General features: G+C 51.3%; 1 protein-coding gene across 5 annotated transcripts in view; it reads right to left on the reverse strand.

Moving 5' to 3' along the window:
• SYNE1 (spectrin repeat containing nuclear envelope protein 1) overlaps positions 1 to 16,280 on the reverse strand; it is a 153,353-nt gene that overhangs the window by 77,574 nt on the left and 59,499 nt on the right. For all 5 annotated transcript variants that reach the window (XM_076065126.1, XM_076065125.1, XM_076065129.1 and 2 more), the window contains exons 43-64: positions 15,917 to 16,018; positions 15,575 to 15,778; positions 14,808 to 15,015; positions 14,205 to 14,317; positions 13,595 to 13,800; positions 11,878 to 12,033; positions 11,315 to 11,459; positions 10,834 to 10,965; positions 10,508 to 10,680; positions 9,505 to 9,826; positions 9,135 to 9,299; positions 8,654 to 9,013; positions 8,369 to 8,505; positions 7,893 to 8,064; positions 7,602 to 7,784; positions 6,794 to 6,943; positions 4,083 to 4,241; positions 2,950 to 3,114; positions 2,104 to 2,276; positions 1,573 to 1,726; positions 450 to 593; positions 60 to 224 (exon numbers count right to left, since the gene is read on the reverse strand). In XM_076065126.1, coding sequence (XP_075921241.1) covers positions 60 to 224; positions 450 to 593; positions 1,573 to 1,726; positions 2,104 to 2,276; positions 2,950 to 3,114; positions 4,083 to 4,241; positions 6,794 to 6,943; positions 7,602 to 7,784; positions 7,893 to 8,064; positions 8,369 to 8,505; positions 8,654 to 9,013; positions 9,135 to 9,299; positions 9,505 to 9,826; positions 10,508 to 10,680; positions 10,834 to 10,965; positions 11,315 to 11,459; positions 11,878 to 12,033; positions 13,595 to 13,800; positions 14,205 to 14,317; positions 14,808 to 15,015; positions 15,575 to 15,778; positions 15,917 to 16,018 — 3,888 coding nt within the window. The remainder of the gene's footprint in view (positions 1 to 59; positions 225 to 449; positions 594 to 1,572; positions 1,727 to 2,103; positions 2,277 to 2,949; positions 3,115 to 4,082; positions 4,242 to 6,793; positions 6,944 to 7,601; positions 7,785 to 7,892; positions 8,065 to 8,368; positions 8,506 to 8,653; positions 9,014 to 9,134; positions 9,300 to 9,504; positions 9,827 to 10,507; positions 10,681 to 10,833; positions 10,966 to 11,314; positions 11,460 to 11,877; positions 12,034 to 13,594; positions 13,801 to 14,204; positions 14,318 to 14,807; positions 15,016 to 15,574; positions 15,779 to 15,916; positions 16,019 to 16,280) is intronic.

Raw genomic sequence — 16,280 nt, forward strand, 5'->3', positions numbered from 1 at the left:
ACACGGAGCTGTGGTTTTCCCGGGGATGAGTGCTCAAATAAAAGGCGTTAGCGCCCGACCTGCAGCTGCACCATCCTGGAGTTGAGCTCGTCCTCCTCGCCGGGGCTCTCACTGCAGCCGGCCAGCGAGTCCTGCTGCAACCGCAGCCACGCCTCGCACTCACTGAGCTGCTGCCGCAGCGTCTGGTGCAACTGCAACATCTGTTCTGCCTCTGCCACCGTGTCCTGCGGAGAGAGGAACGTTTCACTCATGCCAGCCGTGCGGCACAACTTTTCTATCAGGTTTGCGTCCCTGTTTCTTGTTGCCAGTGCCCCCAACAACCAATGTCACTCAATTGGCACCAAACTGCGCGATGTGACGGCTGGGCTCCTGGCCACCAAACATCCACGCTGTGTGTTCAGGCGTGGGCGGCCGAGAACCGCGCGTGCCGCACATGACCACAGGGGTACCGTGACGCGGCCGCAGAGCGAGGCGTGGCGATCCTGGAGGTCGTGCAGCTCCATGCGTGTGAGCGCGTGCTCCGCCATGCCTCGCCCCTTCTCCTGCAGCATGAGCAGCATCTCCGCATGGCCTCCCACCTCCTCCTCCAGCAGCTGCATACACAAGCCCAGTGTGTTGCTGTGAGGTGCGAGTAGCAAAGACGAATATCCTGCTGTGTAGCCTGAAAATACCGTTGGGGCAAGTGCTGTTAGCGAGCAGCTATGAAGGCCGGCACGGCACACGAGGGGGTTGGTGGCCAACACCACGCCCGGCCGCCTTTGTCTCCCCAGTGGCGATGTTCACAGACTGCACTAGGTACTCATTTAAGGCTGAGTCGACCTAGGGGAGTCCCAGGACCGGTTTGAATAATCATCACTGTGATGTTGGCCATGAGCGGGATTTGAACTCCAGCTGCAACCATAATCAAGCAGATGTCTGTGCTGCACGACGTACAACCACCTGACAGCCCTGGAAAGCTACAGTGTATGTGCCAAATCACTCCTATTATCATCAACATAAACAATAATCATTACCACCACTGTATGAAGGCCTCCCCAAGCCTCTTGAAAATATTCTTTGGTTCTTTCGGTGAAGTTACGGAGATATAACAAATAAATAAAAAAAATAAAGTGAATAAAAATACCACGACGTTTCGATCGCAACACAAGCGGTCGTCATCAGGAAAAGGAGGGGTTAGCCTCTAAAGGCAAACTGTTTATAAAAGTTTGGAAATGGGCGTAGCCCAAGTGCATCGGCAGCACCAAGAGCATGGACGGGGTATCAATGCCAATGCAGCAGCAATGCCATTGCAGCAAAGGGCCGCCAGGCAATCACTGCACCCCGCTCCACACACCACACTGCTGACGGTGGAGGTTGATTGACGAGAAAACACAAGTCATGAGAATGTTCCCACCTTGGGCTCCTGTCATCCTCCAAGGGACATGTGATGCCCAAGCCCACAACCCTTTCTTGACAGTCAATACGACATCTCTGGCTTGTTAATGTTCCCCAAACCACGTGGTCCTCTTTCGGCCTCTCAGTGTGTTGTGTGATGTCATCACGCGTGTGCGCGTGATGACATCACAAGCTTACCTTGGCTCGGTCCAAGGCAGCCTGCTTGTCCCTCAGCTCAGGGCAGGGATGGCGCAGGGCCCCCAGCCTCTCCTCGGCGCGCTCCACCCAGCTCGCAAATTGCCCGAAGCTCTCCTGGTAGCTCTCCCACTGGGACAGGCCGCTCTCCAGGTGGCTGCAGTCAAGGGCACGGGGCAAGCACGGCGATGGTCTCAACAAAGGTAGAGCGGGGGCTGCTTTCAAAGCTGCGCCGCGTTTCAACAAGCGACGGCGGAACAATTCGAAGGCTGGGCGATCGCGTTGCGGGTTTATACAATGGCTTGCATTGTGCCCAGGGCATGCCAAACACACGATGGACATCATTCGCTTCGTGCGCTTGGCCGATAACACAGAGCGTCCCTTGATTATGTGCGTGCGCGCTCATAGCATCGCGAGCACTAAAAGGTCAGACTCCGCACTGGGTTTCACGATTGCCTCCGCCGCTTCACGCACGCCAAGCCGGGGCGGTGAGCCGCAGCGGGTGAACTCGAGTGAGGCGGAGCGGTTGAGCACCTCTTGCATTGCACCGCTGCGGACAGCAGCACGTCCCAGGCCTCCTTGAGCTCGTGCAGCTGTTGCTGCACCGGCGGGGCCCCCACCGGCGCGGTGCTACGCAACACCGTGTCGCCACGGCTCAGCACGAGGTTCAGCTGAATCTCCTTCTCCAGCCGCGTCGCCACCAGCGCCTGCGCACAAACACACATGCTACTGTCTGGCCGCCCGTCCGATGGGGAACTAACTCGCGATGGCTCAGGGGGGTTGAACCTTCGCGCTCATCCCAGGTGAGTGAGCTCGAGTCTCGAGAAGGCCACGGTCTCTGCTTGCTCGGCTCGGCTCGGACGCTGAGCCGCGCGGTGGATCTCAAGCAAACTGACCAATGTTTGAAATGAGCTCATGGTTAAAAATATTCAATATTGATTCGTAATAAGTGGCGTGTTCATGCTTTTTTTGTCGGGTGTTGGAAATGTTTTAAATGGTCCAAGTGTACAAACTATATAATTTGCACCGGGAGCCTCATATTCACAATCTCTGTCAAGTGGCTCTAGTTTTGTCCTTTAAGATGACGTCAGGATGCACGTGGTGGTTAATAGCTCCTGCCAAGAGACATCTACAGCTTTGGGTGCAAACATCTGCTTATGCCTGACACGGGGAAGACCGGAGTAATGGCTCGACAAAGAGGCGAGGCTGAGAAAGAGAGAGATGGCCATGGATTAGATCATCGATATTTGGCCGGAGACAGTCAACAGGCAATCCTTTGTGCAGTACATCTTGGCTGTGTGTGAAGGGAGGAAACTGTTCCGAATGCCACGGTATGCTGGCCCCACGTGGGCTGTCGTAGGCGGTGGCGCGAGGCCATACCTCCACCTTGGCGAGGCGACTGCGCAGCACGGTGCGATCGCCGCTGGGCGCCAGGTACGTGTCCAGCAACAGGCGACTGTCTGCCAGCCAGTCCTGCAGCTCCCGCCAGCCCTGCTCGAACTGCTGGTGCTCCTGCAGGGCACGCGTGGCTCTCTGGGCTTGGTCCTGGACATGTGCACAAGGAAATGCCCAGCGCTCACTCTCAGCCGTCCGCCCGGTAATGTTTATGATGCTGCGCAGATATCGAGCAAGGGCGCTACAGGGGAAATAGCGCGCAGACAGCTGCCTGCGCTGGCAGACGCCGCCGTACTCAGACGCAACAAGGCACTGCTGTCTTCACGTTGCCAATGAATGTCACGTGGCTCGGTCGAAATGCTGTGATTATAGTGTTTGGGAAAACACAACATTCGATGATATTCTGCCACATGTTTGGCAAAGAACTGCGGTAGTGCCTCACTATGCTCATGGTCTTTAACGAAAGCCAGCAGAAACTTTTTTGTGGATGTTTATGACGACATTTTTTGTGTTCATTGGCACTTAATTTTAAGGTGTTAAAATAACAAATGCCGAGGTATTTACTTCATGCAGGATTTCTCACCACTACGATTATCCAAAGCCCTTTACACTGCTATCCGTGCTACGAGCTGCTGGCTACTTGGAGTTATCGACCTTTGGGCCCGTGTTCAGCAACTGTGAATTAAAAAAAGTGCAGTCCATTGGACTGTTTTTTTTTCTACCCGTAAACAAACCCTGCAGTTATTTTTGTAACAAATTAATCTTCATGACTGCTCCCAGACTATCTTTTTTTTCCTTCCATAAATCTGAATGTGTAGGCATGGAGTGAAAATAAGCCTTGGTCTTTCTGGGGTAAAACATTACACAAGAGTTACAACCGCTGCTGATGCAGCAAGCGATAGAGCTGTCAAAAACTCTCTTTAACTCAAACATGTTTCCTCCCTCTTCAAACCCAAAACAAATACAACTTTCTTTGTCCAGCAGCCTTCATTTTCTTTCATTATTTACACTGTCGGAAAAAAAGCTCCCTATGCACTCCCGGGCAATTAACTGCAAGCAACTCTTATTGCTGAGTCGCACATCCCGGGCAGCAGGGAAGCATGGTCCCCGCCACTCACCTTGGCAAGGTTAGCCAGGGCAAGGTAGCGCGTGTTCAGCGCCGACACCCTGAGGCCAAAGCTGTGCGCGGCCGGGGCACAGGCCTCTGCCATCTGCTGGGCCCTCTCCCTCAGCCGCGCCAGCTGCGGTGCGTGGCAAGCCACGTCCTCCAGCACCGACTGCACAGAGACGCGCACACCGCACGCGGTGACATGGCCGGGCTTTAGCGGACGAGTTGGGGTGCTGTGCGAAGTGTGAAACCCGGGATAGCGCATCACACGTGGCGGGGGTGGGATCGTCCGGGCCGTGAATTCGGGGAAGGAAAATCGTGCATATTCATGGCTTGTGTAGCACTTCCAAACGTGCGTTTGGTCTTCAGAGGTATTTTAAACAGCAGTGTGGAAGCCGATGGGTCGGGGAAAAAATACATGCGCTTACTTGCAAATGGTGCTGTTTGCTCTGGTTTGTGTCTTCAATTTGTGGACAACCCTTTTGATAAATTTGACCAGTCTTAAATAGCGTATGACCCAAGTAGCAACACAACTTTATAGTGAAAGGTTTTGTTCACATTGCATCATCTTTACGTTCTAGTGCCTGCCCATTAGTGAGTGGTTGGGGGGCGGGGGGGTGTGAACAAAGGCGAATGAATAAACGTTTTTTTAAATTTGAGTTACAAAACTTTAGGGGGGGTTACACTTCACTGGCGATGGCCGTACGTTTGAAACATTTTAATGCCAAGCATGGCTTGCTCACAGCAGTGCATAGTGTTAGCACCGTCGTGGGTCGAGACTGCGGTGGCAGCATCCGACACAGCTGTGCATTTGTGCCAACTGCAACTGAAGGCGGTGCGGGAACATTTTGAAGGGCTCGATAAGTGCATGAGCCTACAACGGTGCCTTGTTTTGATGCCACGCTTTCGACTGGTGACTGTTGATTGAGCGTTGTAATAACCACAAAAGAACACAGCAGGCCATCATGCTCCAGTCGTTGTTAGAAGTTAGGATACATCAATCCAAACAGCACACGTTTGACCATGAAGTCAGTTTTAGTTGTATAATAAGAAGCACAGAATTTTCAAAGTACAAGAGAATTTGAAAGTTACATAAAACGTGTAAGTAAACAAGTGATGTGAAAACACGATGCATTTCTTTGTAAATCATAACATTGTAATGATTAATGACAAACACCCAAAAATATTGACGTCTGATTGGAATATAAGGAGTTTTAGAACTTTAACCTGAAAGCAAAGGATACAATATATTTATGGTATACCAAAGAAACATGTAATCAAGCACCAGTAAAGCAAGCTCAATTAGGAAGGACAACCATCAATAAAATAATGTGTTCAACATAAACGTGAAATGGCGAACAGTGACATTATTTCGTGCTGCATAAAATGTCACCGCACAGTAAAACGCTAGTGCTGCGTCCACACCTTGACCATAACACGGCACCACACCAACTCCTCTACTTTGTAATCCATCACAATTTGCATCCCAACCGTGCAACGATTCACGTCATGTGGCAAAGAATCGGTCTTCCACAACTCGCCGCGGAGTCAGAAGCGCCCAACATCATGCCAGGAAAGCGTGCCACGATATATCGCTACATCGCTCGTTCTGGAGTTGCTGCAACAGACCTCTCTCGTGCGAGTAATGGCTCTGCTCCCGTATCAGGAAAGAAATAAAAATCACAGAACGGGCGGGTACAAATCCAGTTGTTTCTAACAAGACATGCCTGTTAATAATTACACCAGACCTTACTGGCTCTCAGTAGGTGGCATTGGACATGAAGAGTGATTGGTCTGTCCTTCATGGAATGCTACGGATGTAAGGAATGCCTTTAGTAAAAATACAACTCCGTGCCATGATAGCTCTTTTGTTCCCCCCCTCCCCATTTTGTGTGTGTTTTGCATCAGGGCCATTGCCTGAAACGTCAACCTATTGTATATTTTCCTTCCGAGGCAGTGTTATTGAGGAATGTGTTGTTTATTTGTAAGTGTGCTGCTGTGACCCACTCATCACGTGCCCACTGAAGGGTGGCTCATAACAAGACAAGCACATCGCAGAATGTGGCTGAAGTGGAATGGGCCAAGCGGAATACTTTTTGTTTAAAAAAAAAATCTTACAAAAACATAATGTGAAGTAACACTTTTGGAATAGACCAATAAACCGTCAAAATATTGCAGCTTGCTGTCTATGTGAGAATTTCCGAAACGAATAACTACAACACTTGGCATGATTAAAGATTTCCGAGATTTAAATTATCTTATAAATACATGCTTTTGTCCTTCAACTAGTTTTAGGAAAATCCCGGAGCAGAAAAATTCGCACTTGAAAAGGAATTTTCTGTGAAATACTATAAAAAAAACGTATTTGATTGTCACCCTCTCTGATTGTCGAACAAAGTGAAATGGCTTTCAAAAGAGTGCAATTTTCTTCAATCCTGCGAAATAACATTTCGTGTCACTTCCAACCGGAGGGCTCCGTTTATCAACAGCACGAGCCCTAACCATCGGTCACTGAACCTCACCGCGTCCGTGCAAGTTAAACAACACGAACGCAGAAACGCAAAGCAAGAGAACGAGCAGGAACACTGGGCAGAGGCACTGCCGACGAGGAGCCCACGGGTGGCCGGGCCATCGTGCCGTCGGGGCGAGCGAGTCCTGGGTGCCGGCGCTGCTTGAGTCGGCTGTCGGGCCTGGCTGCTGCGGGCGTCTCCCCGCGCTCACCTGCAGCCGTCGCTGAAGCTGCCGCTTGGCCGGGAGATCGGCCTGGGCGCCTCCGTCGGCGGCCTGTGCGAGCGACGTCTCCGTCTCTCCGAGCCACTTGTGCACAGGCGCCGTGCTGGCCTCCAGCTCCTCCAGCTGCTCCTGTAGGCCCTGGAGGATGGTACGTGGAGGCGAGGAGAATGGGGAGCATGCTCAGGATAAAAACGAATCCCTGACCTGGCCCTAAACACCTTGTTAATTGTATTAGATCCCCTTCAACCAACTTGCAGCAGAGCTCTTTACTTTCCCATGGCCGCGACTCCCCACCCCTCTGATGTTTATTACAAGAAAAGATCGGCCACCCATGTGGAGTCCCAATTATAGGTTATATAATTAAGGGTGAATGTGACCTATAATGTTTGGGCAGTACGTCTGTTGTTGGACGTCTACTATGTTAGGAAAAAGTTAATAAATAAAATAAATAAGTTAAACAAATTATCCCTGAGTCTGAGCATTTTAGAGTAATGCCTGGAAGTATATGGCAGAGTAATATTTGAATCTGTCCAGAGCAAGGCCTTCAGTAGTGTGGCAAATTAATTTTACATTTTATGTGTGTGTGTTGAGAAGTATATGCAGTTGTTGGCAAATATAATACACAAACAGAGCTTGCTATCTTTAGGCAAGAGTATTCATGATTTCGAATTAGCTCAGCTGTCACGTACAACGCTCTAGCGCCAGCATGTGATGTCACAATGTAAATTTAGACCTGAATCTCACAAATGATTAAACATGCCCCCTATGAAGGAGAGACTGGTGGTGAATCCTGCACCTGCAGCTGAGCCTCCTGCTTGTTGAGGCTGCCCAGCAGGGCCTTCCACTCCTCGCGAGCGGAGGCCAGCTCCGCCTGCACCCCTCCGGCCTCCTCGTGGCCCAGCACGCTCATGAGCAGCTCTCCCTTCGACGCCAGCGTGTTGAGCCTGCTCTGCCCCTCCTCGCTCTGAGACAGCACCTCCTGTGACAAAACACAGCGCGGCACAGCCGGCCCCGTTAACGGCGTGCCGTGTCGCGGCGGGGCACCGGCGGTGGGGCAATCTGCGAACTCGAAACCCTCCCGACGCACCTGTGTCTTCTGTAAACTGTCCGTTACCATGGCGACGCCCGTGTCCGAGCCCTGCACGAGCGAGGCCCGGGCCTGCGCCATCCAGAGCTGGACATCGCGAAGCGCAGAGCGGAACCGCGACTCCAGCGCTTTCTCCTGCGCCAGGCACCGCTGGGACCCCTGCAGGTAGGCCCTGTGCGGTGGCGCCCACATTGACTCCATCAAATCTATACTCGTTCCATCCGCATTCACTCCACTACCTTCACATTTACTACCGCCACATTCATTCCGTTAACACATTTACTCCCCTACTTTCCCACTGACTACCTCCACATTCACTCCACCTACCACCACATTCACTCCCCAAGTTCCCATTCACTACCTCCACAATCACTCCATTGGCTCGACCATTTACGGCATTTACTCATCATGCCACATTTCTGTGCTATGTAACATGAAGAACATGACAAACAGCATATGCAGCACCAATACTGTACCTATTGCAGTCTCGTATTATTGTAGAGACCCTTTCAGAGGCTGCGCTGACATCTTGCGGGAACTTGCACAAGCTGCCCAGCTGAGCCTTGATGTTCTCGTTGAGTGATTCCATGTCCTTAAGACATTTCTGTGCGTCCTGCCAACAACAACAGCAGCACACCAAGGGTCACCGACTAAAAGCGATTCACTCATTTGCACACCGGGAAGCGTAGTGTTGGTTTCTCTTGTTTTTAGCGCAACTGTTGTCACGCCGCTCGGGCCCATCGTCTCGCGCACACACGAACCTTTGCCCTCCTCCAGATGTCCACGATTTCCTCATCGGTGTCTCCGGCCTCCTTGGCCGCCGGCATGGCTCTCAGCGCCTCCTCGAGGACATGCGTGGCACGTGCCAGCTCGCTCTCCAGCTGCTGCGACATGGCGTTAAACTCGCGCTCTGAACGTAGGGCCTGCTCCAGCGCCTGCTCCAAGGCCGCTTCCACCTGCCTCGCCGCCCCCTCCCAGGCTTGCCAGTCGGCTTCCAGGCCGCTGAGCTCACGCTCCACTGCCTCGCAGCCCAGCGGCGCCGTCTTCCTCTTCACTTCAGCGGCCAGGGCACGAGCCCGAGCCAGCCGCTCCTCTCCGCTCCCAACAGAGGCCAACAGCTCCTGGAAGTAAAGAAATTAATGTAAATTTAAACTTGCTTTGCCCACTTGTTAAACTTATTAATAGGAGTCGCTCCACTGGGCAGGGTGCAGAGCAAGGTGTGCGTCCACAGACAACGGGAACCTTGATTTTGTTGAGCTTGCGCTGCAGTGCGGCCGTGTCGCCCGAGACGTCGGCCCAGCGCTGCAGCTCCTCTTTGGCCGAGTGCAGCCAGTCGCTGACATCGCGCACGCTCTCTTGGTACAGCTGATGTTCCCGCACGGTCTCCTCTAGCTGCTTCACTTTGCCCTGCATGCCCAACGGCACGAAGCCGCACGGGTCAGACGGCGAGAGCGTGCTCCCGCAGACAGACGCGTAACGTGACGAATGACTTGAAAACAACCGCCCGCGACGCTGCAGGCGGTTACGCTGGGGGTCAGAGTTCACTCTGACGCTCTTTGTGAGAATGTTCGGGGGGGTGGGGCGGGGGTGGGGACGAGGGCCGGGTTCCCACCTTGGCGACGGCCACGACGTCGTTGAAGTGTGCTCGATACTCGCCCGTGCCATCCTCGCGGAACGAGGCGTCCCCGGTGCGTTCGAGCAGCTCACGCGCGCGCTCCACCAGCCGCTCCAGGCCGCCGGCTCGGCCCTCGGCCTCGGCGAGCAGCGCGCGGTAGCGCTCCAGCCGCGCGGTCTTCTCCGCCAGGTCCGCGGGCAGCGGCGCGGCGCCCGGCGGCGGGTCGGCCAGGTCCAGCTCGACGCGCTCCAGCCACTCGGAGAAGTGCGCCTTGCTCTCGAGGTACGTCTGCCAATGCTGGTTCACTGCCTCCAGCCGGCTGCGCACCATGACCGCGCACCACAGCAGCAGCAGCAGCAGCGATGCTGTCAGTCTCTTTCAAATAACTTCGTGGCTTGGCATGGGCAAGCGATAGCTGAATGCCTCCTGCGTGTGCTTAAGCAGGCAATAGTTGGTGCTCGTCGATGTTGGCTGTCTTTTATGTATGTACAGTAGGGGGGTACAGCTGGTGCATCTGCCAGTCAACTCAGTTATCCAACCCATGGGACCTGCTGGGTCTGTCCCGAGCCCTCCTGTCAGCGAGCCTTCGACACTTCGCGTGGCCTCAAAGCGCACCTGGCCTAGCACAGGTGCCGTGGTGACGTCACCGTCACGAAGTGGCGAATGGTGGGTATTGGTACATACATGCGTATGTTGAACTTCTTTCATACCGTACGTAGCCAACCACGCTAATCGGAGGTGCGAACTGCTGGTGGATATGACACACTCCTATTTCTGGAATCAGCCTCTGGTAGGATGCCTACTTTTGACTTCCAACAAATTGGTGTTCAATTTAAATAGTCATCTGGAAGATTCTCAACAAACGTATGTCTCAGTCCACTTGAGAAAATCGAAATCGCTTTACTTTCCATGCAAATGATACATCCAGCCACATCTTGCTCAGGCTGTCGAGAGCACCTTTGTAAATGCAGCACGTGTACCTGTGCTGTTGCGTACGCACCTGTGGCAGCTTACTGAGGTGTCCAGCACCTCCTTCCATACGTCACGCAGATCACGCAGCTGTCCGCTTATCATGTCCTGCCCCGCCTCGCTGCTGCTCTGCATGGTGCGCTCTCCCTTCCCGATCGTCAGGTTCAGCTTCACCTCCCCCTCTCCTTTCAGCAGCAGGATCTCCTGCAGAAATCACCACACACAGCAATGTTGGCCAGCCTCAGGCAGGCTCAACCCAGATTCTATCCCCTACCGACGTTCACAGCTGCGATGACGTGATCAATAGCTCCTCACAAACAAACACCCGGAGTTGCGGATCGGCGACGGCAGGCGTACCCTGATCTGTGACATCCTCTTGTCGAGTGTGGCCTTGCTGCCGATGGTGCTGTCGATGGCAGGCAGCCGGTCACGCACGCCCTTCACCCACGCCCAGGCCCCCTGCAGGGCTTCCTCAAAAGCCTGGTGATCCTGCACATGCACAGCCAGCGAGACTTTAACCACTGCGAACAGGCATCGTGCGCCAAGGGACCCGCAACTTTAACCCACCGACACATTCCACTTCACGTCACGTGCACACGTTTCACAGCCCATCTTCGGTCGTGCAATTCCACGTCCAATTTTGAGTCTGGATTTTCAGCGACGATTTTTAAAATTTTAATTCGAGGTGAGTGTGTGTGTGTGTATCGCACAGCATTTTGAGATGCCATGGCATTTAATTGCTATGCAAATCCACGTTCTTTTGTGTTGTATATCTTTAGGTTCAATTGCACTGTGTCACAATCAGCGACCAATAATGCTTCCGCGCGATGGGCGATACCGTTAGGGCGGCGCGCGATGCTCGCAGCTTCTCCCTGGCGGAGGCGCTGAGGTCGTGGTATCGCGTCGTGGCGACCGTGGCCCGGCGAGACAGCTCCACGTCCGCCAGTGCTTGCAGCTCCAGTCCCAGCGCTTCAATCGCCTCCCTGAGCACAACCATCAGATCGGCGGCGCCGTTTAAAACGCGGAGTCGCCACGCGATCGTTTTTTTTGTGCCCGTCACTTTTTGTACGGTTGAGACAAACGATGGAACGGCGGCCAAAGCAGCCAGAGAAGGAAACCGTACCCAAGAGGATGTCCACCATGGAGATGGAACAATAAAATGTAGGATTTAGTAGTTACTTAAAGATGTAGCTGTGTAGGTTCTGGCAGAACCCACAGCATCCTTTGCTGTTGGGTGTATCCTCTGGAGGGCACTAGGCCGTATACCAATCAGCTTATGTGCAGGTATTAAGTGAAATGTTATGTCACAGGATCGTGAGAAATAGTGGATTGATCATGGCTGCTGGTGATGATGATGATGTCGATAAACATTAAAAACAGCTGTTTTTTTTACGTCATCACCTCTGCTTTTGGAGCTCCTGGTAGAAGTCATCCACCTTCTCCACTTCGGCCTTCTTCTCAGGGATGTGCTGCTTCTTGGCGCCCAGCTCCTCGGTGAGGGCACGTTCCTCCATTTGTTGCAGCCACAGAGTCAGCCTCTTGAGCTCCCCCTCACAGCTGGCAGGACCCACAGTGGCGGACACACATGGGAGAAAGAAAACCGCAACATGATCTCTTACATTTTGATTTAAAGCTTTCGTGACTGCAGGGATTCATATTCTTGGTTCTTTCGGTAAAGTCACGTAGAAAGGAAACAATAAAATAATAAAAATATAAAACAATTAAATTCTCATACTCTTTGGTTCTATTCGGTAAAGTCACACCTGATGATGACTGTTTGTGTTACATTCGAAACGTCGTGAGAATTTTATTGTTTTATATATATTTTATTATTTTATTGTTTCCCTTCAACGTGACTTTACCGAAAGAACCAAGAATATTAATATAAAAAATATGTTGTTTTATTTTTTTACCTACGTGACTTTACCGAATAGAACCAAAGAGTATGGATCCTTGCAGTCACGAAAGCTTCAAATCTAGAATTAAATTCTCACGACGTTTCGACTGCAACACAAGAAATCATCATCAGGTGTGAAAACCACAGCAAGAAAATTTTATTGCTGTGAAACGTCGTGAGAATTTTATTGTTTTATATTTTTATTATTTAATTGTTTCCCTTCTACGTGACTTTACCGAAAGAACCAAGAATATGATCTCTTACGTTTACACTTTAAGTAAAGCATCAGACATAAGCGGGGAGACACGTTGTGGTTAAGGTAGACGATACTGAGAGTATCGAACCTCAAAGGTAATGAAAGTTAAACTTGTCCACACTTAACGAGGCTTTGTGATACACACGGCACCCCGACCATTATTGTTAAGTTTCATTCCATAAGGTTTGTCACTTTTTTGGCAATCGTCAAGATGTTTTGTGGATATACAACACAAGCAACCATAGCAATGACCACTGACTTGTAGGTGATCAGCTCAGGTAGAGAGAATTTGGGGAAGCTGGGGTTTGGACACTAAACCGTTGAGACGTATTCGTGTGTCTGCAATTCCTGGTTAATGATCTAACATTTTACATGATAGTTACACTTATTTTTCCATCTTCGTTGATTTCATAATTACATTATTCAATTAGAACGTTGTTCAAGATAATGTGCTTCGAGACAGCTTCGTTCATAGGATCAGAGTTAGCCCAATATGTTGAGATACAGTAAAACCTTGGATTGCGAGCATAATTCGTTCCGGAAACGTGTTTGTAATCCATAGCACTCGTATATCAAAGCACTCGTATATCAGTTGTGATCACGTGACGCTCGGCAGACAAAGCGTATAGGTACTACTCGTATTGCAAGACCTAGCTCGTTTATCAAATGAATATTTATTTAAAAATTTTGCTCGCTTTGCAAAACACTCGCAGACCAAGTTACTCGCAATCCAAGGTTTTACTGTACTTTGTACCATATTTTCTTTACACCCCAGCTCTTCCTTACAGAAGAGGCGTGTGTCTCAAGTGGCTCTTCACGTGGCAAAATGCATTTACAGCATTCACGATGATTAAGGTGATGAGCTGGCTGGTGTAGGTATGTATGTATGCATGTGTATGTATGTTGAACTTCTTTCACACCGTACATAGCCAACCATGCTCATCGGAGGCGCGGGGCGTACGCACCTCTGCAGCTCAGCGAGGGCGTCCTGCAGGCTCTCGCCGTGGTGCTGACTCTGGGCCACAAATGCCTGCCACTCGGCGCGACCACTGTGCACCTGCCCATGGACTTGCTCGGCCATGGCGCGTGGCATCCCGCTTGCCAGGCGATCCCCGCTCTCGGCCGCCAACTCCAACAACTTCTCACCTTCGGGCACCGAGTCCAGGAGGCTCTGCAAAGCCACAGCATGAGTGGTCACGACACAAATGGTAAGACACGTTTGTGTTTCGTTACACAAGTGCAAATGTAACTGCTACACGGCAAGCTGTGCTGAAGAGTGTTTGAACCATCGGTGAAATGTTGAGAGTTAAAATCCAGGAAACTCTGCAAGGCCAAGACACGAGTGGGAAGAAACCTTTGTTTGTGTGTGGTCAGAGGCAGGATGGTGGAACCAATGTAATTTCCAGGCATGCTTATTCCAAAAAATGTCACATTCTTCCACTGTGGGTTATGAACTGTCAGTAGAACCACGTTTAAATGATTACCTTCCAACAGCAAAATGTGGTGGCACGTGCAGCTGAGTTTAATCGAGTTACATTTATTCGCTAAAGAAAAAGGTAATGCTGTGAATTGCACCTTGATTTTCTGAAGTTTTTCTTCGACAACCATCACGTCGCCCGACGTGTCCGCGCAATCTTTCACCTTGACCCTGGCCTCGGCAAACCACTTGTTGAACACCTGCAAGGCCCCTGCAATACAGCGAAAAGGCAGCTGTGCAAACCAACTCAAGACAACAATTCAGAACGCCCTCTAACCCAGGTGCTCTCGATTCTTAAATGAGCTCAAGCTGACGTTACCAAAATGCAACATAGTGTGACTACATAACGCCCAAGTACAAATGTTGCTCCCAATATCGAGCTTCAGTGAGAGTTATTGACTGGCAAGTGAAACATTTAATCCCGTTCAAATCCTAGTTCGGAGCTGACTCAGCCTGTTAACTTCCGGGTTTATATAATCGGTGCCATTTTGTGAGGAGTCAACAGTGGCTCTGCTATGAATAGGCTGGCCCCTTTACCATGGGAATATGGAATTTCCACCACTGGCTTAGGTAAAAGTATGTAAACGAGCAATCCGTTCCCTGCGCAAACAGGGCGACACTTCTGACCAGAACAAATGTCGTTGGCTTTGTTCTGTTCATTCATGTGCCTCTACCTCCTGGGCCCGAGTGTCCGTGCGTACCGGAGAACTCCCCGTCCATGATGTGCTGCAGCTGGTCCCGGGTGCTGGTGCACAGCTGGTTGGCCGTCTCGTAGGAGCGGATCAGCTGAGTGACGCGCGCGCCCAGGGCCTCCAGTTCACTCGCGTGGTAGCGCCGGCACAGGCCGTTGAGGTGCTCCCGCGCGGCATCAATGTTGCTCTGCTGCGCGAGCAGGTCCTGCTGCACCTCCTGGGAAACGCGGCACACACCGACGGCGACATGCACGTCAAGAGGTGACAACGAGGTCACAGGAATAAACCGCATTCATATTCTTGATTCTTTCGGTAAAGTCACGTAGATAGAAAGATGAAAAAAAAATAAAGTAAATAAAAATAATAAAATAATAATACACTAATGTAGACTGTAGCTTGGTTCTAATGGGAGTGGGTGTACTGGCAGTCTATAATGTAGACTGTAGCAATGGTTAATAAAAAAATAAAATAAAAATACAAAAACCACGACGATTTGATCACAGCAAAAGCGGTCGTCATCGTGAAAAACGGGGGGGGGGGGGCGGGGTTAGCCTCTAAAGGCAAACTGTTTATAAAGGTTTAGAGATGGGCGTAGCCAAAGTGTGTCAGTAGCATGACCGGGCAGCTCATGTTAATGTAGGAGGAAGCAACAGCTCCTGCGGCGGGTCTCCACCAATCAAAGGGTTGGCTGGTGGACAATAAACCGTTAAAACATTTTAGTTACGATTAATTGCCAGGCAGGCCAAGAGTCCTCCCCTGCCGCGATCCCTCCCCACCTTGGCCTTCTGGACGTGCTGTGCCCCAGGGCTGACGGCCAGGGCGTTGAGCGAGCTCTGCACGGATCCCAGCCACTCGTCCAGCCCCACGATGTAGCTCTCCAGCTGGCTCCTCTGGCTGCCGAACTCTCGCAGCGTCCCGCGTGCCGAGCGGCACGCCTCCTCCACTTGCTCCACCCTCTGCTGCACATCCGACTCCAGGGCCTGCGCAACACAGGGCTTCGTTACTCATCGATCAAGACAAACGCGCACGCTCCCAAGCCTTGACGACGGCACGACGCTGCTCAGGTGACACGCACGGGAAGTCACGTATGATAGTTTGGGATGCCGTGGAAAATGCACCTGGAGCTCTGATGGGATGCTTGACATCTGCAGAAGCTGTTGGAGCTCCGTAATGTTCTTGTGCAGAGACTCGACCTTGTTCTTCTCGTTTTCAACCTCGGCCTGGATTGGTGCAATGACACAGTGTCTCATAAATCATTCTGCCGAACCAACAATGTTGAGCACAACGCAGTAGCGTTTAGAGCTAATGTCAAATGTGGCAAATAGAGACTCGTGAAAGTCGAGTTACAGTTTCCCAGGTGACAATGGTACTGTTGCTGGTGTGGTTTCCGTCACAGATGAGGTTTTGTTTCTGGTACACGAAGATGCGGAGTAAAGTCACAGAGAAAAACTTAACACTTGGAGTTTGATCAGAATGCAATTT

This window comes from Petromyzon marinus, chromosome 6 (assembly GCF_048934315.1).
Source record: "Petromyzon marinus isolate PM22_M1 ecotype Great Lakes invasive population chromosome 6, UKy_Petmar_22M1.pri1.0, whole genome shotgun sequence".
Classification (NCBI taxonomy): domain Eukaryota; kingdom Metazoa; phylum Chordata; class Hyperoartia; order Petromyzontiformes; family Petromyzontidae; genus Petromyzon; species Petromyzon marinus.